Source organism: Amphiprion ocellaris, chromosome 16 (assembly GCF_022539595.1).
Source record: "Amphiprion ocellaris isolate individual 3 ecotype Okinawa chromosome 16, ASM2253959v1, whole genome shotgun sequence".
Classification (NCBI taxonomy): Eukaryota; Metazoa; Chordata; class Actinopteri; family Pomacentridae; genus Amphiprion; species Amphiprion ocellaris.
The window spans coordinates 13,153,537-13,180,339 of record NC_072781.1 but is presented as its reverse complement, the minus strand read 5'-3'; the positions used below and the strand labels follow the sequence as shown (position 1 = coordinate 13,180,339).

At 38.8% G+C, this 26,803-nt stretch overlaps 1 protein-coding gene across 7 annotated transcripts in view; it reads left to right on the top strand.

The window, feature by feature from the left end:
- Positions 1–26,803, top strand: part of khdrbs2 (KH domain containing, RNA binding, signal transduction associated 2) — a 67,140-nt gene that overhangs the window by 20,695 nt on the left and 19,642 nt on the right. For all 7 annotated transcript variants that reach the window (XR_008604254.1, XR_008604251.1, XR_008604252.1 and 4 more), the window contains exons 3-6: positions 5,138–5,254; positions 12,331–12,477; positions 22,415–22,545; positions 24,774–24,957. Coding sequence is in view for 1 of the 7 variants with exons in the window: in XM_055018250.1 (XP_054874225.1) it covers positions 5,138–5,254; positions 12,331–12,477; positions 22,415–22,545; positions 24,774–24,957 (579 nt within the window). In the remaining 6 variants the exon portion in view is untranslated. The remainder of the gene's footprint in view (positions 1–5,137; positions 5,255–12,330; positions 12,478–22,414; positions 22,546–24,773; positions 24,958–26,803) is intronic.

Here is a 26,803-nt window from a genome sequence, read left to right as displayed (position 1 = left end):
AAGCCATTAGGAGATAGAGTTTGAACACTGAGCCGCCCTGCTGCCACCTCTCTTTTGTTGCATTTTGAGCAGCATTTCTAAATCTCTGCCTCTCAATTTGTTGAAAAAGTAGGAGAGGTCCTATGGAGAAAAACAGCTTCTCTTTTTAAAGCCTGTAGCTTGTTAAAGACTTGCGGCAAGGGAGCTCAAATTGAACATTTTTAAAAAAAAAAAACCAAAACAAAACAGATGTTTATTCCAACAGGCAGGCTATGTAGCTGCTGCTCTGACAGCTAAAACACAGCGTGTCTTAAACAGCTTTTGTAGCTTTGCATCACTTTGGCAGTGCAGGTACTGGCTCGGGTTGTTAGTCACCTGTTGGAATTTCCAAGAATCAGGAGCATTTGTTTTGTTTACAACGCAGGGTTTACATTCTTCTAAGTGATGAAGGTTTCTGTTGATACGACAGCTAGGTCACCTTGCTCAAATTAACGCACAATTATCCCCCGTATTTTTGGATTTCAGCTGGTTTGAGTGTAAATAGTCCACAGACAACATCAGAGTGCTTTAATATCTGATGTGACTGATTAGCATTGACAGACAGCCTCTCCTCAGACACTCAGAAGATTTGGATGCCTTTCTGAAAAGCTCACCAGGTGAACAGTAATTCCTCCCCCTTGTCACACACACCCCAAACAACCACTCATCTGCTTTCTTTAATGTCTGTGGAGCTGATAGGACACGCTTCTCCGGCACGCTCAAAACCCAGTCATCCCTAGCTGTCATTAAAGCATAAACCTCTACCTGAGGCTTTAATCCTCCTATCAGACAGGACCTGGACTTCCCCAATAGCACAGCTCACTAACCTGGCAGTAAGCACCTCAGGACAACTGCAGATTTTGACTGGCCCCAGTGCACCGCATAAAAGAGCGGCGCATTTTCCAGCCTGAAAGCTGAAAAGTTGCTTTGTTATTAAGTATGCAACAGCACTGTTCCCTACAAGTTGAAAAATGTCAATATTTTCATGCTTTCCATGACACTGACCTTACACTGAAGTATGGAATCATGCTAGTTTGGCACATAAAGTCACCCTGAGGTGGTTGTGTGTATATATATATATATATATATATATATATATATATATATATATATATATATATATATATATATATATACATATATATATTTGTGGGTGCTTCCTTTGATGTTTGCTTTTTTATTGAGGTTTTCTCATCTAATGACTTTCACGGTTTTGAATTTAGCAGCATGAAAAACACGGCCATGAAAGTGTAATATATTTTTCAAAGTGTTATTGTTTTGAGTGTTTGGGGAAAGAAAACCTTTTGTTCTGCTCTGACATGCAGTCAGGATTCTATTTTGTGTTCACAAAAATCTCAGCCTTGTAGAGGACATTTTTGACATACAGTGTGGAATAAAGATAAAAGCTGTAGCCAGCCATCGTGTTTCTTTAACCGAAACAATCCATCCTCTTTTAGACAGCAGTGGGTATGTTGTTTTACATAATGTACATACTAGTACCTCACTCAACAAATTCCATATGAATATTAACAACTTCATGCTCATGGAGGTGGATTACAGGTGCAAAACCGCTTGTAAAAGGATTAGTCACTGTGCTTCGACATTTTTCACCATTAAGCCTCTAAAACGAGCTACTGTCTGTGCAGTTTCAAGCATGATAAAAGGACCAGCACTATGTTATACTGTAACATTTATGTTATAATAATATGCATATGTAATGATTCAGTCTTCTTGTTGTGGAAAACACATTTTTATACCCTGAATTATATGTCTTCACAGTGACATGGAATTCCGTGTTGGGTAACCATGTGTGAAAAAGAACATAACACTTTTTTTTTTTTTTTTTCAAACAAAATTTTTTTCTTTATCTGTGACTCTCAGTCACTTTCACCACAAGAAGACAGATGTCAATCACAAGCATCCTCAATATTAACCCTCTGCACCTTAAGTAGTTTCTGGTTATTATCTTGCTCCCATCGCATTTTATTCACTGTCTGCTCGGTTTTCACTGAAACATAACGTTCTGCACCTCTATGGAAACAGAACAAACTCAATAATGTGTTTTGCTCAGTTTAACAAAAGTAGAATGCCATAAATCATAAAAACGAAAAGACAATAAAGTTTGATTTTTAGTACTTATTTTACAAAATCGGCAAAAAAAATGGATGTAATATAGTTTAGCGTTTTAGTTTAATTTAATAAGTGCCCACCAGTTTTGCCAATACTGGAAAAAATATTGGTGACTTGACATAGTACATTTATATATTCCATTTTTAATCTGTTTCCATGCTTGTCTCCTACACTACCAGTCAAAAGTTTGGACACACTTTCCCATTCAATGGTTTTTATGAAATATATATATTGTAGATTAACACTGAAGACATCAAAACTATAAAAGAATACATATGGAATTATGCTGTAAACAAAAAAGTGTTAATCTTCAGCATTAATCTACAATTTGATGAATAATCACAATTTTAGGCTAGGATTTGGTCACTTTTCCCAATGGAACGGGATGTCACATATGACTAATTCGAGGACCATTGGAGAGTTGAAAATCCAATGATTCTTTCTGTCTTTACAGTTTCTGGCTTCAACAAATTGTGTCTATTGGTGACTTTAAAAAAAAAACAGTGACAGGTTTTCAGAAAGTTAAAGATAGACTTAGAGAAATAAACTTGTGCTCTTTTATGAATATAGTCAGGACGAAGCTCTAAAGAAGGTCTCTGAGCTGAGTACAACATACAGCAAGGACATCACATCTTACCTGTACTTGACAGGTGCATCCTTTTTCAAAGCAGGTCTGTCTATAGTAGCTGTCAGAGCTCAACCTTCTGCAGCTCTGCCAGTTTAGCATTGCACCGCTATAGCATTGTTAGACTCAGTGACGGACAGTTTTAAAGGACAGTGACATCACTAGAGGCAACCTGTCAGACTTCAAACAGCTCCCTCTGAAGCTACAAAAAATGGGAACTCTGTTCACATATGCAGCCGCACTCAAAAAGACACATAAACAGATTTTGATGTGCACAATTGGTGGCGTTTCTCTTTACGAAGATTCATGCTACTAGATAAAACATAAGAACATTGAGAGGCACATTCATCAGTTTGACAGCACATTTGCAATATAATGAAACATGCTGCAAATACACAAATGCTATTCAACAAGACAAAACAGAACATTGTAAGGGAAACATGTATGTTTGCTTGTGTCTCCTGTATTTGATTATTTTTAGATTTGCTTTGTGTTGAATGTGCTTCTCAGTTCGCTTGTGTTCTGTCTGCTTGTAATTAGTTTTGTGAAGTTGCAGTGCACTGAACTCTGAAGGCCTCTGCAGATTATTTATAAAGTCATTGTAATCTTGTTGAAAAGAACAACTAAGAAACAGACCTCATTCACTGACGTCTTTGTGAAAAGTGCTGTGCTCAGCTGCATTGTCAGGTTTGCAGATTCACATTAAAGCGATGCGACTTAACCTTCTCCTGCCGCTGACTTGTAAGGTACAAAAAAGAGACTTTAAATATAACTTTATGTATAATATTTGAATGAATTCTCCATGAAAGCTCTCCATGTAGATGTAAGTAGATCACTTTACCCATTTCATCATTGAGTATTTGTTCAATGTCTAAACTGTCTTTAGGCATAATCGTTGCATTCACAACACTCTTTCCCTCTAATATCTGCATAGTTATCAGTGTTGAGACTGTAGGGGGTACATAGCATCATTTTAAACCTCATTTAACACTGAACCGTACCCCTTTCTGAAGCTCAAATTGCTCACCATGGAGCGGCAGAGTGGCTCCAGACATTCATTAGCTTAATGAAAACAGGCCACTCTTCTTCTACCGCCCAGCGAGCGCGTTCCCGATGTAGCCGCAACCACCATCTGCTCTCGAGCTCCCTGCCAGCCATAGGATAGTCCTGTCAAAGCAACTACTGCGAAGAAAGGCATCCACAAAGGTGCCTTAATCATTCAGATCAGAGGACGTGCAAGGACAGTATAGGGATGCTTCTTTTTTTTTTTCCTAGTTTCATCTCCCCCCCGGTGCCTCCCTCTCCTGGTTGTTGCATCCATTCGTGATGTTAATGATGTTGGTGAAATAAGCTGAGTGCGCAGTTATTGGAGTTGAGTTGCAGCAGCCACACACAGCTGGCAGGGAAGTTATTAGCCACTCAGCCACAGTGGGAGCGGCTGCTTTGTGAAAAGGTTAATATCATTTTAGGGTTGGCCAGAGTGTGGTGTGGTGTGCGGCTGTCCACCTGTTCAGCTCCGGAGGTGGTCCTCAATGATCTCATCCGAACATTTGAAAGTCGAAACATTTATTACAGTGAGGTGGTATACGCAGTTTAGAGACAATGAAGTTTTTTTTTCTTCTCAATGTCTTCTCCCGTGTTCATCAGAACCCACCCATTTGACGACAGTTGTGTTATGAGCTTCACCTCTCGGATTAATCACCACTAATCTCAGCAGTGTTGAGCCTGCAACAACCCACAGCTACTTTTCTCAGTGTGAACACTAGCTGGTGCACAGTGAGAGGGAAATGATAGTCAGAGCCCCGAGGCTTGAATCTGATAGTTTGTCATCTGGATAGTATTACTTAATTTCCCACTGGGAAGAAACTCATTATTTCTGACTTTATCTCAGCACTGACCTCTGGAACAGTCTCAGGAATGATGTTATTGGTTTGAGTCCATTTTCTCTCTCTTTTTTTTTTTATCCCCCCCACCCTCAACATCACATGAATGACCCCAAATGCCAATGAGATACATGGATAGGATGGACACGTATGTAATTCTGGACCACAGATGAATCGCATTCACCTTTTAATGTGTTACATACAGAGCGCACATTTACATTGATTTATTACAGGCCACATTACAGCTCTTTCTCACATGATGAATGGTGAATGGAATGTGAGATTATATTGATAGTAAGATGACAAATGGCCATCGAGCATCTTTCACGGTTAACCTTTTCTCCCAAAAGATCGAATTCCCTCTTACATCCCGCTTCAGAAATGTTTGTCTTCAAAAATGAATCAGCTTTTTTTCAGCATTTGCCCTCTTCATACATATGTTGCACTGATAAGGTGTCTGATTGTCTTCTTTTTCTCACAGTTTAATTTTGTAGGGAAGCTGCTGGGACCACGGGGAAATTCTATGAAACGATTACAAGAGGAGACAGGAGTGAAGATGTCCATTCTTGGCAAAGGGTCCATGAGGGATAAAGGCAAAGTAAGACATTTATCGATCTGTGCTGAAATATAGTTGCTCGGCTACTTAAAGACAAATATTTACAGACACAAAGCTCTTGGAATTCCACCAAAACACAGTGGAATATTTCAACCAACACTGTCTGAGCAGTAACTGAGATGAATGGCATTCAACGTAGAATTAATGGCTTTCACTTGACAAACATATGTAGGCGAAAATGGGAATGTTTTTCTCTGTGTTGTTTAATAGCACATTCTGTAATAGTCAATTATGAATGCAAAGTAATGAATCTCTTTGCCAAAGTCATTTATCCTGCTGACTTGTGGTCCCTGGAGCCAAACTTATCCGAGTGTGTTCGCAGACAGCCCACTGGATCTGATATTCATGCTCTTAACAGGTCTCAGTTACATTGCTATTATTACTGTAGTCTTTGATTCAGACAGCTAGACACGACAGAAGGCTTCAAGTCTTACCACTTCTTTGGCGAAAGTGGAGCTGCGTTTCACTACATCAAGAACATAATGCAGAGGCTCTTACGATGGCTTATAAGTGTCTGCCAATCAATATTTTTACCAAAGAAGATGTATAAAATGACAACGTGGAAGAGTTTCCTTATATAGTGATGAAATTTCTACAAACTATCTTCTGAATTTGCAGCTTCTTGCAGCTTTATACCTCGTAGTGATAAGCTATCCTATCCAGTTGTTCTTATAGCTTTCCTGGCAGCAGTCTTGCTCAAAACCGAACAGTAGACAAACTCAGTTCATAAACAACTTCTGCAGCATTTAGCCAGACTGATAGAGAAAAGAATAAAAACAGCTGAATATTGTATGAATATTGGATTTACATTCATCAGGAGGCCAGAAAAAACTTCAGCTGAATCATTTGAAAAGTTACTGTTGATATGTCAGTGGTGAATTCACAACTTCACTGTAAAAAGCTTAAGTTTTGTTTTCTGATCAACAGTTTTGAACTGTATTTTTTTGAAACTGCATCTAGGTGAATGAAATAATATGCTATAAAATGGTCCAACAAACATCGAGTTGTGACTCTGGCTTCTTGGGGGTTTCAGCCAATGACAGCTACACTGGGTCCACCCCATAGAGGTCAGCAGTCCACTTTTAAGATAATTCTGATAACAAATAATATACACAAAACAAATTCAGAAGTCTCTTAGTTAAGGCGTAATCAAATTATTTTTACAGAAACACACAAAATCCATACTTGCAAACTGAAAGCTAAACAAAACCCAAGGATCATCAGTTGGACAGCTTCTCATAAGTTGTATTTAAAATCTTAACCATTTTCATTCAAACTGATCTGAGACTCCTGAACAGCCACTGACAATCACCGCCAGGGCCCTGTGAGGAAAAAAGAGTCTCTAAACCACCGACCTTTTCATCAACAGGAGTATCACAGAGAACACGCTGACATAAAAGCAAACTCTTAAAACAAACTCACCCAGCAGCGTTATTTCTGCTCTCTTTCAGTCGTCATGTGCTTGTTATTTTCAAACTATAGGTGCTTTCTTCTTTTATAGCAAGTTATTTTCATGAGGTCATGATGATGCCCCGCTCGTAAGAAACATCAATGACACAAACCTACGAAGATATTCGACTTAATAACACGTTTGTCAAAAGCAAGAACAGCCGCTTTAATTAATAATCAAAGAGAAGTTTAAGGTTGAAAGTTCAGTAGATGAAAACAGCATTGGCCTAAAAACTGAGATGTATAGTTTATTCTTATTCTGGGAAATGGTAGTTTATTTATATGTACAGTATATGCAAACATTCATATTCTTTTTATGTTCCTACTTTGTGTACTGCACCCTATCACTGTACCAAGTTATAAATCATTCACAGCATCCAACTCTAAATTTACTGTATGCGCCTGTGAAAGGTGCTGTATCTCCTGCCGCATGACAAGTCAACTGAATAAAACTGAAAATCCCTGAATAACTGTACTGCTTTGTAATCATAAATTAATACGTTACACATGGATTTCCATTCGGGCCTAATTGTGAGACTGAAAGTCACTGAGACGTTTCTTCGGGATCAACTTTTTGGATGCGCCTTGGCTGGTGCAGGAGTTCATTTAAAATTTTGGCTGACTGCCACTAAGTCCATTGAGTTTACTCATGGGCTACATAAACTTTTCTTCAGTGTGTTAAATTAAGTAAAGAGGCACTAACATGTCAATAACAGCCAGAAACATAATGGTCTATTTACCTGCATGCAGCATTTAGGTTGTCATACTGTGCTGAACACATCGTGCATTATGACCTTTTATTATTTACTACATGACAGTATCGCGAACTATTAAAGTTCAGTCTGAGGGAGACAGATGCTGCATTCAGGCAGCATAGCGGACAGTAATAGAGTCTTAACAGTTGACTCTTACAGCAATGGCTACATAATGATCTGATTTAGCTCGGTGTTTTCTGTGTGTGTGTTATTGATTTTTGTGTACAAGTCTGAGAGATTCTGTGATGAGACTGACTCCCAAAGGTCATGGCTGAGAGTCTGGCTGCCAGTTAGGGCAGCTGGCCACAAGGCAGTGTCAAGCAGACACCGCCAAAGTCTCATTACATGCAAAAGCGCATTGCCAACACACATTTCTGTCACCTCATCCAGGTCCTCAGTGTATCAGTCCAGCAGTCGGGGAATGTTTCAGGTTTGGAACTTTCACACTGGAACAGCTCACCCACTCAGACCACATGTTAAATATTAAACCTTGTGCACAAGTGTGAACCTGCTTTACGGATTTTTAGGCCTGACATTTGCTTTCATTTCATTGTTGAAGCTCTGGTGTTTGCACAGCTCATAAAATGCGTGTCACAAAATGGTGCTATAGATGAATAATTTGCAGGGATATTGAATTTAAAGTATTTATTTTGGTCACTTGTAATCTGAACCCTAAAACTGATATGCTGCAGTATCCCTGCACAAGGAGCTACACTGTAATATTAATCAAAAAATGTGACATGTCCAAACAATAGGGACATAACTTTCTCATTTGTTTTCTTTTTGCAATTTTTATTGATTATTTTCAATTCAGCAATTAGTTATTTTTCAATTTGCAGCGCAGTTTCCCTCACTTTTTCAAAGGAAACGAGCTTGGAAGTCACTGTTTTGGTTATTTTAGACCACAACTCTGCCGTTTTTATTCACCCTCACTGCTCTCATCGACCAACTGTTTGGTACCTGCTCAGCATCAAATGAAGGCAAATAGAGTCTCGTGAACCAAAACAGAGTTGAAATGAGAGCCAATATTTGCAGACAGGAGTATGTTTTGTGATATTTGATGCATGTCCAAATAAGCATCTGTTTGCTGTATCAGCTTTGCAACATACAGTATGTGTGTCAGCGTTGTGTTTACAGCTTGTTCCTCCAATTAGCCAAAAACAATCGGTTTCTGCTGCTTTAAAAATCGCACTGACAGATTCTAACTGGACGCTGCCTGTCATGTTACTGCATTTGTTTAGCACCAATTATGAAGAAAATCCAATGAGACAAAGAGAATATAAAAAAACTTTCTATTTTTTTTCCCTCACCACTTACATATTTGGGATGTAGTGTCAGAAGTGTTGTAGTTACTGGAAAAAAATAAAACAAAACAGAAAGGCACTGCAGCTGCTTTTTGTTTCTGTCATGACAGTGCTTACATTATATCCTTCTGCTCTCTCTTCTGTCTCCCTCACAAACAGAAAGATTTCACTGTGCATCTGTGTTTTTGTTTATGACTCTTGTAATGCCTCACCTGTCCACCAGGTGCCCTCAACGTCTCTGCTTGTCCACCACACCTGTTTCTCAGCTGCTTATCCGCAGAATGAAATGATCTGGGATATTTGTCTAAACCATTTCAAGGCCCGTATTATCTGGCAATGTCAGGGGTTTACATAGCAAGACTCAAACATCCTGAACAGCAAACAGACTCATCATGGTCATTTCAATATCAGTCATGTTTGGTATTTACACGTGAAAATCAAGCGCTTTCCAGTGGACACTGGTGCCGAGCAACTGATCATCACCTAATTTATATACATATGCAGCTGCTATTATGTAGATCTGTCATAACATGCAAATACGTAGAAATTAATGCGCATCCGTGGTAATAGCAAAGCGTGAACTGAAATTTCTACAAGCATAGCAAAATATGGCACCATTTTTGCAGGAATATTGTAGCCATTCTCTGTTTTTAAACATTCAAAAGGAACACGTCACGCCACTGTACAGACGAGTTGGGTATTTATTTAAACGCACTTGCACAGGCTCTGCTTTACCAAGGTCGTCTGGCACTTGTTGAAGTTGGGAGCAAAGCAATTGGGGCAAGTCCTCAAAGGGCTGCACATATATCATTTCTGCTTCGACTGTTGTAAAGTGACCATGCACAATAATCATTCCACAGGAGGTGTGATGGGAGTTACTCTGATTTAAGGGTTCTCTGTAGGGATCAGACTGTTGGCCAATCTAGTAATTTTTTTTAACTGATCAATATCAGTAAGAACCTAAGCCTGATCCTTAATTTATGTTCACTGCCACACATTTGTTCTAAACTTGAGTAACTTACTCAATATATGCAGCAATGACAGTCAATTACTGATTAATTACTAATATAAATTTAGCACACTCGCTATTGATTATCCTCTAATTTTGCTGGCAAAGCCACAGACATGTAATACAGGCTACTAAAGTGACCATCTATATTGATCATCACTTGTCTTTATACATATGTGAATGGTGGAGGTCATTAAGCCTCTTAAAAGATGCCCTTTTACTAGCTACAGTTTTAAACAGTGAGAAGTTCCACCTGGTGTTACAACCAGGTACTACAGCCAATCTACAATACTTAAACAGCGTATTGCCTCAGAAAATATGAAGTTTTAGCGATACTAAATGAATGACTTGGGGGCAACAATCTTAACCCGGACATTTGGAGTTCTTGGATAGACTAGGGAGACAAAACATAAAGTTTTTTGGCATGCAGGCTCAACAAGTGCCCAACAAAATGATTGAGGAACATAAAAGAAACACTGAAAAAGAAGACTTTTTTTTTTTTGCAAAAGGAGAAAGTCGGTGTCAGTTGTAGAGCTGCACAATTAATGAAATATTAATCAGAATTATGATTTCAGCTTCTCACATTCAAATGAACATGATCGACCATGATATTGACATTTAAATTGCTCCTGTCTTTGAAAGCAGCACCTATAGATAAAATCACTTGGATTCAGCTTGGGTAAATCTGACATTAGAATGCCTTATTTTAACTTTTTCAGAGTCACTTTTGGTCACACGCCTGTTTGAGTTTCGTCAGCAGTGTCTTGCAATTGTTTCCCCAACAGGAGGCAATACGATTAATCTGTATGACAATTTAAATCAGCACCACAGAACTCTGTAAGACAAGTGCAAAGTCAGATCTGAAGGGCATCCAAAGCAAAAAAAAAAAAAAACCAAAAACCTCTTTTGGATGACTTTGCCATTTGTAAACCAAATGAGAAAGTTTCCAAACAGTCTTCACAGTAAAAAGTCATTATTCAGCTTTTTTTAATTAGTTTTTTTTATTTTTGATGTAGATGCCCTTCCTACAAAATCACCTCAATTATTCTGGAATGATTAAATCTTTCTAAGTAGTTATTCAAGTCCTCAGGTGTAAATGTCTGCTTTTTTTTTCATATAGCAATATGTGTCTGCAGTTGTGGAGGCTGTGTTAAATCTGGTGTTCGTTTTTGGCCTTAATAGTTATGAATATTCATGTAACAATATCTGGACAATGAGCAAATATTAGTAGACTGAAGTTGTCCAGCTGTGGTCAGAGATGTCCAAGTACAGATCAATGCAATGCAGCAGACGATTTTGATGGTTAAACTAACCATGCAGTATGCTCAGTGGGAGCTCCCACTCACCACTAACAATTAAAAGCTGATCATTCAAATTTCAACTGGGATTGATTAATGTTAAACTGGAGGTGCAATGCATGCTTTTGCATCTCTGTCTGCTGCACTGTGTTTTCTGTATAGCTGATATTTTTGATTGGCGCCTATACTGTTGATTTTGCCTGGCTGTTTCCACTGTATGCCCGTTTAAACACTGTAGGTTTTTCTTATGTCCTCTTCTCAGTCTGTTTCCGATGTACTACTTCCAGCTATTGTCTTCAACTCTTTTCAACGTTTTTTTAAGGGACTATCTATCTTTTCCTCCATCTCTTTTAATACAAATTCTGTTTGGCACAAGTGCTCTCCAAATCATTTGCAGACCATCAAGACGACTTGAACTATGAGCCATGTCTGGGTCACAAAATTACTATCCATTTAAACTTCTTTCCAGAAGCGGCGCCTGCAGAGCATTCGTCACAATATCAACAAATCACAAAATGCGATTCCTATATCAGAAAAACATTCAGCATCTCTTGTGCCAGAATTTATGACTAAGCTCCGTTGCCTGCCCTGTTATTCTTGTATTTTTCCTCGAGTTGTCAGACGAGCAGTAATTACTCCCCAGAATTTAAGTTATTCGTTGTGAGCGAGGAAAAGGGAAAAAGGTCACACATCATTCTGAAATGTTTTTGTACGAGGTACAAGTGTCTACCTGGTGACGAATGCGGTGATTGCTCAAGTGTCTCCTTATCTTGAAACTAAACCTTAAATGTTCCTGTAGGATGTTGCCTGCACGTCCAGGAGATGCTTAGGATGAAAGGAGGAAAAAAGGGTGGAGTTGCGCTTAATTTTCCAAATCTCACTCAAATAAATTACATTTTAGCAGCACCTTGGATTGCCAAGTTAGTCTGTGGCAGTCATTGTCTTCAGAGTTGACCCAAGTCTGGTGAAAAGACTGACATGTCAACAAACTGCTAGTATTTACAACACAATGAACTACAGAACACTAACACAACTGATTCAACTAGTTTTGTAGTGAAATCTATTTTCACTTGATAACAAAGCAAATCACTTGCAATTAGGATTACACTTTAATTTAATGTGTGAGATCCCTGTTTACTTGTTTATTACTTTCAGCATAATATATGTTGTTTATACTAATCATTTCAATCTCTGGTTCTCTTTATTGGACAAAAGTCCTTGACTTGTTCTGTCATTTTCACAGGAAGAGGAATTACGGAAAAGTGGTGAAGCCAAATACGCCCACCTGAGTAATGATCTACACGTTTTAATTGAAGTCTTCGCTCCACCTGGAGAGGCCTACTCTCGCATGAGCCATGCCTTGGAGGAGATTAAAAAATTTCTAGTCCCAGTAAGTTTAATTCTTTACCTTCTTTTTTTCCCCTCTTAATCTTCTGAACATCGGTCATTACTGCCAACTTCACCGTTTCACCACCAGGCTTATTAACACAAACACTCATAGAGTTTACAGCAACCAGGATTTGTTTAGAGGAAGATATGAGCATGAAGTTCTTCTCTGTTCTACACCACATACTCTTAGTTACAAATGAAAAATAATGTATTCAGCAATTAAAGTGCACTATGGAACAACTTGCAAGACTCCAGCAACTTATAGCCCGGAGAACTTAGCATTAATTAATGTGCATGTTGTGTACTCTTGCTGAGTCTAAGCTGTAAATATTAATCAAGCTTTGCAAATGTGACAAGCCTAATAGAGGAGCTGTGCTGCACGAGTCTGCTTTATGGAGTTCATGCTTCGTCTTATAGCGAGCCAATGTTCTTACAAGGATGTCTGCTCACTGGGCCGGGAGGATGATGATACCGCATGCACTGAGCAAAACCAACTACAGATTCCTTAACACGGCCTGCCAGAAAACAAGCAAAGAAATGCAGGGCGATTAATCTGTTTCTGTGCGCAAGCTTTCAGGATAAATGCCTTAAACACATTGGCAAATGTTTCATGGGAGCTCCAGTAAAAGCTAAAGGTATTTGTTTACTTGTTTGGCTGTTAACTAGTTTAGATTTACCTTAACATTAGTAAAGTGAAAGCCAAGGATGGAGACGATGTTGAAACAATTAAGTTTTATTTCTACTCCTCACTGCCTTGCAGCGACTCCTGACATCAACTCATGAACCAAGAATTCATTACCTGAATGCAAACAATTTTCTTTATTCTTTTCTTTTCTTTGCACCCAGTTTTGATTATACAGTTGTCGCCATCTTTCTGTATGGTTACCATGGTTATTCTGGAAAAGGCTTAGTGTAAGTGTCTCTTTGCTCTGCAGTGACACAACAGACAAACTCTGCTCAGTCAATCTAGTTATCATTTCCAACTTCTGAATGCTCTCTCTCTCTTTCTGTCTCTGTGCATCCTGATGACTGTCTTTATATTGATGCAACTACATGCTTTAGAGCAGCTGTTCATTCAGTAGATGATTCACTCACTTGCTCTCAAAAATCCTATTTACTATTGACATTTAGCTGCAGAAGAGATGGTAAATGGTTGGATATATTTAATACATTTATCCAATTTCTTAAGTGACCCTGAAACTGACTCATTCCTCCTGACAGCAACATGAACAATATCTGACTGAAAGTGTTAACTGTACATCCACATCACCTGAATTGCATTTGCAGTATTAAATTAATGTCCTTTCTATCAAGGTTGGTTGCTACCTTCACGTTTTGCCTCTTATTGCACTCCGTAGATGGGTTTAGTTCAAGAACAGCCAGATAAAAATGGTCCCTGACATGCTACGTTTCTGAATATGAAGAGCTTTTTAATAACAGCAGTACAACAGGTCAAACTGATGAATGATAGACTGTGATCTCTCAGATGTTGCAGCTCAGTGAAAAACACTTTGCATTAAAACATTGATTAGTTCATTTGTCCATTCATCTGTCTTGAATATTATCATTTTGGGTTTTTTGTTGTTGTTGTTGTTGTTGATGATGAAAAATGTAACCCATTTAGTCATAATTCCTGTCTTAAAATGCTCCTTTTTAAAATATATGAGTTTTTTCTTCATGAAAAATAGGTTGCCAATGAATATTTTTCATCAGTTTTCGCTGACAGAAATAACAATAAAGTCAGCCTTCAGTTATTTATGTTTGTTGATGAAAATAGTAAAACATTTCTTTATGCTCCGTTTCCTGAAACATAAGTCTTTATTTAGTTTTAGTTCTAATTTAATTTTCGCTTTTTCCTGTCCTCCATCTAACACATCACCCCACTGCAACGTGTTCTCACTGTGGCCATTTGGGCTATTTATTTTACCCTGTGATCCCATTACAGGCTGCATTTACCAAAGCCTGTAAATGGAGCCAGGAGAAGGTGCAGAAGTCCAGTTTTCTCTCAGACTACTTGAATTACAATATGCTGAAAGGTTAGTGTGGAATTTTTGCCCAGTGATGCCCATTAAATAAATAACTAAAAACTGCCTACTGACATGTCTTATTTTCTCACTCACACCTTCTGAGCTACTAACACACTTGGAAAGAAAGCGAGAGAGCAGAATCAGCGGTCTTTAGTCCACTTGTAGGTTTATTGCAAACCACACAGAGAGCAAAACAAACCGAGTTTGTCTTGAGAGCAGCTGAGATCTGAAAGTTGTGTGTCATAAATACAGTTCTCAATCTGCACCACATGCATCACAGAATCCCTCCATCAGTCTGTGTGAAGCTGTCGCATAAGGCATAATCTGACTTCCTTGTTGTCAGCTCCTGTGTGGCTGCCACCCCATAAACTATCTTGTGACTGTCATATGCCCTGAAATCCTTGTCTTGTTTCGCACGTAATGTCGCATAAAGCCTCACAATATCTCCGTTCAGCTTATCATGTGAACATGCTGAGTACTTTCCAGGAGGATTGTGTTACGAACTTGCCGCTTACACAATGATTTCATCATTTATTAAACTTTTAGATACAGCCTGTTCTGACATTTCACTGTTCTGCAACACTGACCTGTACTCCAAGTATCTCACATGAACCTTTCCTATGCACTTCCAATGTTATGGTTTCTTCTGATTATGCGTTGTTAATGCATTTTACCATATGTGATTCTAAATTTTCACATGCATATTAAACATATGCCATAAAAGGTTTAAATGGTTATTATTCTCACACTCACCAAGTATAAAGTGCCTGTGCCCTGCCCTGCTCTGCTCTGGTGCGTTCTGCATTGTGATCTAGACCAGCTTGTTCCAATAATGAAAGGGTCAGCGAGTGCTTTTCTCAGGTCAGCAGGAACTTTATGTATGTGTGTTTTATATTTTATTCTTGATTCATTTTTTAAATTAACTGCAGCATTATTTGATGCTTGTCCAAGAATATAAATATATTCTTGGCAGAGGTTCAGCATGAGAGCTGAGAGGAGATGAGATATTGTATTGTAAATTATTCGTATAGAATTGCTGCCACATTTTCCAATTAGAGTACACATAGGACTCGCTGTAATACTTTTTAAATGCGTGCGCACATTCAATAGGCAGTAACAGTTTTGGCCAGACAACTGTTTGAATCTTTTGTGAGTATCTGCCAGCAGAACTAATGATTCAGGGTAACTAGGAAGGAAACTATTCTATACGATTTTATGAAATAACAAAGCGGATGGAAATCATTACTGTGGATAAGAATGCACTGTTTGTCATGTTTGGGGCTTCTAAAAGCAGTTAGCAGCAGGTGGATGGGAACAATAAAAACCCTTTATGCTGATTTATTATTAGAAATGCTAATCCGAACTGAAAGCAAAGCGGCGAATATTAGGGAAAACACATCATTTTAATTAACTATGTTTTGGTGCTTAATTGGATATTTCCCTCTGTATATTGTCTTTTCCTGGTGCATGAGTTAGAAAAGGGAGAATACATTATTTTGTCATTCACATGTCAATAAAAACAGAAAATAAAGACAACACCATCTATTTTACTGCACACGCTCGCTGCCTTAGGGATAAGGATTTAATAAACAGCACTTAATGTAACACAGCAGTCATCTGTCAGTATCCATAGTGACAGATGTTTCCTGCCTCTGGTGAAAAGTGGCAAGTGTGTCCGGCTGTTTGCCTTTTCTTTATTGCTGCACTGTGCATTAAGAGTCGTGTTGTAAAAGTGGTGTTTTCAGAGTGTGACTTCATTCAAGGCAACAATGAGGTTCCGAGGAGCAACGTCTATTTTTTAGGGTGAAGTCGTTCATGTGCAGGGGGAAAAAAAGTTGTATAAAGCCTTTTGTGGCTCCAGGTGGAGTCTGATGTTTGAAGTTGAAGAATACAAGTCTGAAAATGAAAGAAACAAGTGAGCTTGCCTCTGCTATGTAACCTGCTGCTCATCTGTGCCTGAAGCCACCACTTGCAACACGCTCGAATCTCCGACTGAGCAGTTCTCGGTCAGTTTGTTGTTGGGTACCGTCGGCTCCAGGATCAGTTTTGACCCTTGCTTGACCGTTGCTATTGAGAATGTTGAAGGACAGTTCTATTAAGCTACTCTTTTAATGTACCAGTCATCAGTTTGTTGTCAACATATGAAAGGCACAATGTAGCAGCGAAAAGTTTACTCAGGAGAAAACAGACTCAATTTATGATTCTGCCACAAACCTGCCTGATTCGAGTCCGCTTTCCCCTTAGGAAAACTACCACTGCTCCGGCAGTCAATCTGCCCCCGCTGGTGTGACATTATGCTTCAGAAACCAAACTAAACTCAACATGAGGCTGCAGTCAGAATCACAGAGATGTGGAGCTGTCTCCCACAATGATACATGTGCAGCTGTGATTTACGCTTCTAGTTGCAGCTGCAGAGAGCGTGAGCTTAATGAGTGACTTGTGGCCATCACTCTTCTCTCAAGTCCAAAAGCTCAAATGTGCTCCAGTCTCCTACCAAAGTGAAATGTATTTTAATGTACATTACCTCCATAATGTCTGAAAATAAATGTCATACCACTATAATTAACAAAACCTTTTCACTGAATCCCCACAGAGCTCACATCTTCAAAAGTGCTAAAATGAATCCACTTTCTGCTCGTCTGATGCAAAAGGCCACCTGTGGTTCACAGACATGTTTTTCATCCGTGTAAATCTCAAGTGAATCATGTGAACAAGCTGTATGGCCACTTCCAATTAGAATTTGTGATGCATAATTAGTGTATGTTTTGTAATTAAGTCCTGAGCAGGGAAAGAACACACACGCCACCGAGGACTAGCGGCTTGTCCGACGGTGAATTTGATGAGAAGAAAAGCAACAAAATCTGACTACAGAAATCAGTGTTGTCAGCTCAGAATTAGGCACCAAAGACAATGAAACAAATACAGCATAATCAGTGTGCTGCTGTAGTACAGACTGAGAGTGAGAAATAGTATGGATGGATAAATGATCTTCCTGTCAGCTGGATGAGCTCGTGGCCTTCATCCTGGGCCAAACTACAGCAGGAGCATGTTGGCAGATAATGCATGACACAGATGCTTCAACAAGATATGTGGTAGTAATCAGTTTTTTTGCATAAAGTCAAATGTGAAGGCAAAACAAAATAAGACCACTATTAAAAACTTAGTCAGATCTGTCTGTTTTTTGCTCTTAAGGTGATTTCTTTGAACCATATGACCCCTGTGAAGAAGTCTGAATGCTGACTAAAGATTGGCCAGAGGTCACAGAGGCAAATATGCAGCATTGTTATCTTCATCACAGATCCATACTGTGCAAGTGTTCCAGGACTAATTATCCTGTGGTGCTACTTGTGTTTTCTTCACTTTGAAAAAGAAAAATCCAAAATTTAAGATGCAATACAAATGGAAGTTGTAGGTATAGATAAAGTATCGCACTGTTATTTCTGCAGTGAGGACATTTGTGTATCTGGCTATCATATGAAAAAAAAAAGGTTAGCTCCTGGAAGTTGAAAACAGTGCATCCACGTCACCATATACCATGGCTCCATTTATTCCCTGAATATGCTGTTTTCAAAATAGCGTTCTTGTATAGTAATGACAGTATTATGGCTCACCTTAACCTTCATCCTACTGACTGGGGTCCCTGCAGACCTCAAGAATTACGAATTAAAACAAAAACCGAAAACAATGATGTTATGTTTCTTTTCAAAACTATATCATAGTGATGCACCTATAAAAATATTCACTTCTGTTGAAAGTATTCTCTTTTATTGCTTTTCAGCATTGCATCGTGGTCAATATAATTGCCTTATATATATTTATATTTAGACATATTGTTTATTTCTACAAAGTAATGTAAATTAATTAAAATAATAACATATAAGTGATTGCAGAAGTATTCACCCTCTTCAAGTCAGTATTTAGTCAAAAGCTGAAGCTCTGTCAGGTTCCAGAGGAAGTGTGAGTGCACAGCCTTTTTCAAGTCCAGTCACAAATTGTCAGTTGGATTGAGGTCTCTTCTCTGTTCCAGCCGCTCCAGAACATTCATCTTGTTGTCTTTAAACCTTTTCTGTGTAGTTTTGGCTGAATGCTCTGGGCCATTTTGTTGCTGGAAAACAAATCTTCCTCCAAGTCACAGTTCTCTTACAGACTGCATCAGATTGTCTTCAAGGGTTTCCCTGTACTTTGCTGTGTTCATCTTTCCCTGTAGCCTTCCAGGGCCAGCTGTTGAGAAGCATCCCCACATCATGATGCTGCCACCACCATGCTTCATAGTGGGGATGGTGTGTTTACGATGATGTACAGTGTTTGGTGTCCAGAAGGCATCGAATCTGATGGCCAAAAAGCTCCATTTTGGTCTTTTCAGATCACTTCACTTGGACTTCAGAGTCTCTCGCATGCCTTTTGACGAACTCCATCCAACTCTAACTCTAACATGAGCTTTTTTCAACAGTGGATTTCTCTTTGCCACTTTCCCATAAAGCTTTGACTAATGAAGTTGTTGTGTGCACAGTCTCTCCCATCTACATTTTATATTTTTAATCAGTTCACATTACTCAATAGAAATAAGTTTTTGCTTTGACATGAAAGAGTCTTTCTTGTAAATTTTTTTGGTCAAATGGCCAAATTATATTGACCGATATTCAATGTTGAAAAGCAGTGAAAGGGGAAAACTTCCAAGGGCATTAATATTTGTTATAGGCACTGCATTTCCTAAATTTATGTCAGCTAAACATGTGTTGGAGCTCTGGGAAACAGCACACCAAGTCAATGCCAATCACAAGCATGATACAGTATTTCAGAGTCTCATCTTGTAAGAGAACATTCAGTTTAGCAGTCATAAAGCACTGCATTATGAAATGATGTGCTGTGTCTCCAAATTTGTATTTCACCTTAGGAAGAGCAGAATTTAGAGTCATCAACGGAACACACGAGAAAACCTGTGTGTCTCCATAAAAATAATTGAAAGCGTCCATACCTTGCATAGGTAGAAATAGATGGTACTGACATTTTTAAAGCACTGATTAAAACAGAAACAGGAAACACTTTTGTTGGCAAAGTCATGAAAAACTGGAATGATAGAACAAAGCAACTGTAGACAAAGGTATACCTTTGGGATGTGCAGGTACCACAGTTAACATTCAGTGCACTGTGTTTGGGAACACAGCAGACTTATACCGCTATAATAATCCAGAAAATGCCACATGATTTATTCACAAGCTGAGACAGATTTGTTCTCTTTGATTATTTATCTCTTCAGTATAATGTTTTTGTAGCAGAAATGAATTTACTCAGTAAGATCCTCACAAGTCTCCAAGGAGATCTGGTTTGACAACATCTGTTTAATTAAAGATCAAAGCCACCGAGATTGATGATTCAAGAATGCTGAATTAATTCTACATGTCTTGTTTTGTGTTTTGGTGTTGTGTCAGAAAAATGTCAAACTGTTCTGTAGCCAGCAGACTCTTATCACTGAGATATAAGATAGACAAAATACACCGGGCAAGAAATAAGCCAGTGCAGCCAGTAACAGAGACATGAAGCAGGTAGACCCAAACCCAACAGTGATTGGTATCACCATGCTTCATCGGTTGACTCCTTAAAACCCAACTTTAGCTCTGTGAAGGGCATCGTGTGTGTACAAGGTCACACATGGTCAGAATTAATCTCAGTGAGCAAACAGTGTGGCCCAGAAGCCTCAGCATGGGGTTTATCTGTGTGTGCTCATGCTAACGCCTCTGTCAACAGTCAACTTTTACAAGTTCTGGCAGGTTTGTTGTGCTTTGGAGGAGCTGCCAGCTTCCCAATTAAGAGCTCTGTCAATCTCCTTCAAACCGGCAGAAGGCTGTAGGCCTTATTAGCTTATTAATAAGAGGAATACATTTGTGCAGCCTGTCAAATGTTTTGGAACTCTACCATGAAGGCTTTTTTTTCTTTATCGCATGTCTGGTGGGTGTCAAAGATTCAGGTCTTTGAAATCTGTCCATCATATGGTCCTTGGATGACACATATCCTATGACTGTAAATGATGCGATGTGAAAATGTGACGTCTTCTGAATGCTACCATGGCCACTTGTTTTTTGTTTCGTTTTTTTTTTTTACATTAATGGAATTGTCCTTGGTTGCGTATCATTTCCTGTCACCTATCTGTAGTTCACATGAATAGCCCAAAAATAAAAAAATAAAAAAATATTCAACACTTGTGTGTGAAATGCTGCATTTTATTGAAGAGGTGCTTATTTTTTGGCTACATGAGTACTAATAATGTGACAATCAATGAGCCAAGATTGCTCAGTATAGTCATTTTTAGACTTCCACCAAAATAACATCAATTAATTTCTTACAAACAGCAGAAAGTGCAGGTCAAAGCCAGTGCACAATAAGGAAAAGATAACATGAGTAAGAGGAGACTTTACTTTGAAAATGAGTAATGTATGCTGAAACCCTCCCGATATTTTTACAAGAAGAGTGTGATTGCAGATTTGGCTGCTAACGTTGACATGTGATAATCTCCAAAAAAATATGAAGTTACATTTCACACATTTACAGAATAAACAGCTCTCAGAAACTTTGCATTCCCACTGAATTATTTAAAGCTTTTTGTTGAAGATATGATTACTTTCAGTCTCAAAACTATGCAAATCACAGCAAGGGTGAAGCATCTGTTGTAATATCCTTATGGCTAAATGTGCTGTGATCTATAAGGAAAAATCCTGACTGTATGATGAAATGATGTCAGGAATGATTTCTTAGAGGACAAATGGAGGAGCGGTGGACATTGAAGCGCCTGGCAACTCCCATTCTACACCCAGCATGCTAATAATGTGTTCTCCTGTGGCATCATGTCATTTGAATAAAGCTGCATTTTAAGGTGGACTTTAACAGTCACTGGTCAAAGGAGTGTCTGTGTAGCGGTCACGCTATCTGATCACTGTCCTCTAAAGTCACACCAGACTGCAGTGTGGATTACCTCAACGGTTGAGAATTTGTCACCACTTTTGGGGGTTTCATGCTTCCCTTTCAGTCTGTGACACCAGGTCATGCGAAAAAAAAACAAAAAAACAAAAAGGTTGTGCCTGTCAAAACCTTGACAGCTGAAGAAATCTGTTGCTGCTTCTGTTGCTTTCTTGTCATTACCCAAAAAAACACTTTTGCCCAGGGCACCAAATCATGTGGGCTTTTCTTAACTGTTTCTGAGAAATAAGCCTGTTTATCTTTCAGCAGTGACAAGATAATGAATACTGCTTTGTCCACTCCCCTGTCTGCTGTGTAATGATCCGTATCATGTTTGATAACGGGTTGAGAAAAATGGTTCAGAAACACCAGATAACGATATTCCACACAAAGTTGTTGAAACTGTCAATTATAGGCTGCGTGCAGACAAAATAAGGATTTTTTTTTTTTGCTTAATGTGAGAAAAAACTGTTTGTGATTTCACTTCTTTTGCATGTCTTCATCTCCTTTGAATACAGGTGTGTGAAATTATTTTGGAACTCTTGTCCTGATTTTCATAGATAGACAGTATTTTGTCATCCAGACAGTAATTGTGGTCAAAACTTCACACTGGTTCTGGAAATCCGTTCCAGGAAAATAATTTTTCCTCTTCGTTTTATCACACAAACTTACTGCAAACAATGAATCCAGAGTTAATTTCAAGACTATTTTATTGTCTTCTCCCCCATTGCTAATCTCTCACTAGCATTTTGTGTCACACCATAACCAAAACATAACATTCTTCATTGACTATTCAACGCTCAGCAGCGCCATGTGTTTCCTGTGCGTGAGAAGATAATTTAAATTTGATGGCATTTGCTGGTGTTGCGAGCATCTGTTGCAGTCAGAAGACAAACATCCCTGTTTTTTTTGTATTTTTTTTTCTTTTAATATGACACATTTGGCATTTTGTTTCCACAGGACTACAATGACGAGATCAGACAGGAGCAACTGAGAGAGTTATCCCTGTTGAACGGATCTGACGAGTCGAGCAGAGGGAGGAGTGTACAGGCGAGAAGTGTGCGAACAACAACCACAACAATATCCACAAGGTGAACTGTTAATTGCAGATGTGTAAAAATAACCAAATAGCAGAGGGACAGTGAGACTTCTGCAAGATACAAAAATTGCTCCTTTTATGAAAGATTTGTGAGGAAATGTCCCCATTTCACTCCAAAACACTTCAGCTGTCAAAACTAAAGCTAAAAAAAAAATGATGGATTAAAAATGTGTTTTTTTTTCTTCCAGGTTAAAAACTCAAGTTTCTGTTGTACATCACCTGAAACCAACATCTTAAGTTGTTTTTATCGATGATTTTCTTTGAATGACAGAGTGATAGCTGTCGTAAGCACTATCATAAAATTATTTTTGACATAATTTAAAGGTGGAGCCTGCGATTCTAGAGGGAGATTGATTTTAGTGAGTTGACATATTTACATAGATGGGATGTACCAGATTTACAGCCCCTCATGCCCCTACAGCGCTATTTTTCTGTCTCCCCTCCTTGTAGCTCTGATGAGTACGAATGTGCAGAAGAGTGAATATGCGCTCAACTTGCAGGAATATAGTTGGTTTTTTGTTGTTGTTTGTTTTCCATTTAAATAGCTAGAGCTGTGTACAAACATCAGATTTTTCTCAGTGCACACACAACGGACAAGAAACAGTGAGGAAATATCAACTGACAGTGTGAAAATACACTATTCACAATTGACGTGAAAACTCAAAACACTCTTCTGTTGCTTGTGGATTCAATCAAAGGATCATTATATAATATTTATCATTATTTTCTTTGTGATTGTTATTGTTAATGACTTGTTTCTCTAGACAAAGTAGAGAATAAGAGGGGGAGAAAGCTACTTCGAAGCCAAAGAAGACATGTAAGAGTGTTGACGATGAGAAAACAAATCTCCTTGTGGAAAAACTGTGGAGTGTCCGATTAATTCAGCTGCCACCTGAATTCAGTCAACCTCTTTAATTTTACACATATTTACATTATGATGTGTTATTTTGTTACTTTGTGGATAATTACGTACTGGCTGTGGCGTTGTGACTAACGAATAACTGGTTAAATGATAAAAATGGAAGCACCCACCTTCATGGTGAATTTGTTCGCTATCAAATATTTCAATATTTTATGCAAACTTGATCTGACTTCTCTTCCTCAGGTTGTAGTTGATAGTTTTAAACAGTATTTTTATCATCAATTTTATGTCATCTTGATAATCTACACATTGCTTCCATGTTTTGCAGATCAGAGGGATTTTAGGAATCAGGCAGGACCTGAAAAACTTAACGTTAGAGGGAATTTGATTGGCTTTCTATGTATGCAGCTGCTGGTGTGAAGCACCTGCCTCTGAGAGGCTCCTTTTAAGTTCGGTTTTAGAGCAAATTGTCCATAATCTACCTGAGCCGTGGCAGTCCCCCAGGAGTAAGCAGGTACAGTGTGCCATGACAGCCTGGCCTAATTCTGGCAGCACATATAGATGAGCTCAGTCCAGCAGTAGCATGGGACGCTCCTGATTTAAAGTCCCCACCACCACTTCTCTTTCCCTGATTTTTTCCTTATGCTACAACGATAAGCAATTATTATAAATCTCCATGAAAAATATGCAGCTGTAATTCTCCTTTGAGTGTCTGTATTTTTGGATCACAATGGGTTGCTACCTAGTGAAGGCTGTGCCAGAGGAAGAAAATGTGTCCCAGCCCACCTACATCATGCTGTAAAAGTGTAAGTTAGCAGGAAATAGACAGCTTTGCATTGCTAAATCCACTCTGCAGTCCCTGTGGTATCCCTGTAGTCCGGCTGCTGGGCAGTCGCACTTTATTAAAAGAAACAAGCTACCTTAAATTCCTCCAGTCTGCCTCAGTCCTTTGGCCTTCGACAGGCCTGTGAGAGCCAAAGAACTGTTTGCTCTCTTTGAAAACTATACCGCTCTGCCCACAGACTGAGAGCAATCAGTAGTGTCAGGCAGATGTGATTTCGTACATGGCACCGCTCCTTAACCAGACTGCATCCCACGGGCATGTTTGCAAAGCAGAGGAAGATTAAAGTGACACTTTTCAGCTCTAAGATCATTACGAGATCTACCTCAGTGCTCTGTTTATCTTGTGTTTCACCCCAACACGCTGTACGACAACCGCCAACTGAGGCAGCCTGCAAATATGAAGCGATAAGAGGGACTTAACAGATTTCTTAACGTCTTAATTCCACTTCTTCTCTAAAATCACTGCTTATATGCACGTGTCGATGCTGCAACGATCTGCTTGTTTGCCTCACCAGGGGCCACAGAGGTGCAGGAAGGAGTGCTGCAGCACCTCGGGGGACAGCGACGGCAGCACACAGCAAACTTCCTACGACGGTGGTGACGAGGGAGGTACAAGCTCCCAGGGCCAGGGGGGCAGCAGCGAGCGCCGGATACAGACCCCCGCTGTTAGCAGTCACACACGAATCGTACGATGACTATGTAAGTCCAATCCTCTTTGCACACGCCGAAAAGTATATCTGATGGTAATTTTGCTTGAACTGTGTGTAAATCGCTTCATTTAATTCCCCGCCGCGTGATCTGGATGAGTCTCGCTGTGAGTCATTCTGGGACACGTGTTTGAAAAGTTGAGAAACTTTCAAGAAATTGTCACGTTTTTATTTAATCATCTTTAATTTTAAAATCACAGTGTGCATTCTGTTATTTTGAATTATCGAGGTAACCCTCAGTTTCTGTTTATTTCATTTTAAACTTAATTTAGGAGTAAGTTCCTAGGAAGACTAATCCCTTACAGAGAAAATAGACCAATATAGTTTTAAACTGGCATTAATTTCTCTTTATCCATAGTGCTGATGTTCTGATTTCCACATGACTGATGCACTAAACCAAGCATTTGGTAAAAGTCCATTATTGTTTAACTTAATTTCTTCCATTGTGGTTAATGCTAAGATTGAGAGAGATTTTAGGTTTTCAATGATACAAAACACAACACACATGATGTCTTCTACTTGTACATCATACTTGTCATCACTGCCACAGTTTCACCCTACAGATGAGGCCACAGAAAGCAATAAGTCAAATGTCTTTTACTGTGCACCCTGATTTTTCAGTTTTAGCCATTACAAACTGTGTCAACTTTAAATTTGCAGTGACATATCGTCATCATCTTACTCTAACAATCTTTATCTTTTTTTGACTGCTGTGCACAACTTTTGTAGTATGATGACTGAGTTTTTTAATGGCCTCTTCCTTCTATTTTGAATCTGATATATATTAATTTAATATTTGCAAGTATTTTCAATGTTTCATTTAGATTTAGATAAATCTTAACCCTCTGAACCCCAAAAACTAATTGGCCAGTTTGAAACAAACGTTGTCTTTAGGATGAAGTGCCAAAATGACACCATTTATCAGAGCCAAAAACTGTAAAAGCAGAAAGAAATATCTGCTTTTCAACTGCTGACAGTTTTTCAAGTACTTATCTAGGACATGCTGTTCCATCTGAAAAAAATAACTCAATCCAAGCTTATAATCATGATATTTCATCTTCATTCTACATGTCTCATTTAAACATTTGCCAGAAATAAACCATATGCACTGACAAAATACTGTAAAAAATAATAATAATAATTTCTCACAAGACAAAAATTCAAGGCCTTTTCAGGTGAACTGCAGGCTGTGTTTATAAAGAACAGCTATAGGAGACAAAAATGCAAGTAGTACAATATGTTTAGTACAAGAAGTTGCTTTCTTCCCAGTGTTGTTAACAACTGTGAGTGCTTCTATGGTGCAGGAGCTTATATAGCAGTGACAAATGAGCCTCCAAAGAATAAAAATGTGACAGGTACAAAAAACTGCTTGGAGTTCAGAGGGTTAAGGCATTCTTGGCCTGTCCTTAACCCCTTAACACTCACTGGCAGAATACAAATTCTGCAGCTGTATTTTGAATGGCATTGACCCATTATGAATTATCATGTGAAAGCACAAAGCGTCATGATTCAAAAGGCGTAATCCATTTTCCAACACCGGAGCAACAATGGCAGCAGCAAATAGTTCCTTACTTTGTAATGAGAGTCGGCACAGCCGACAGCGGCAGTGTTTTACCTTTTGTCTCGTCTACGTGGGCACCTAGTTGTTGTGCTGCACCACACGAGTCCAAGAAACAAAATGATTCTGAGCTTTTTCAGTAAGAAGGGGGATGGATGCTGAGAGGTTAAGGCACCACAGGAGGCTCTGAGAGGCACATTATCAGATAACACACTAAAATCCCAGCGTTAACAGTGCTGACCTTCTCATGCCCTAAAAGTAAAAACAACGATAAGCAAAT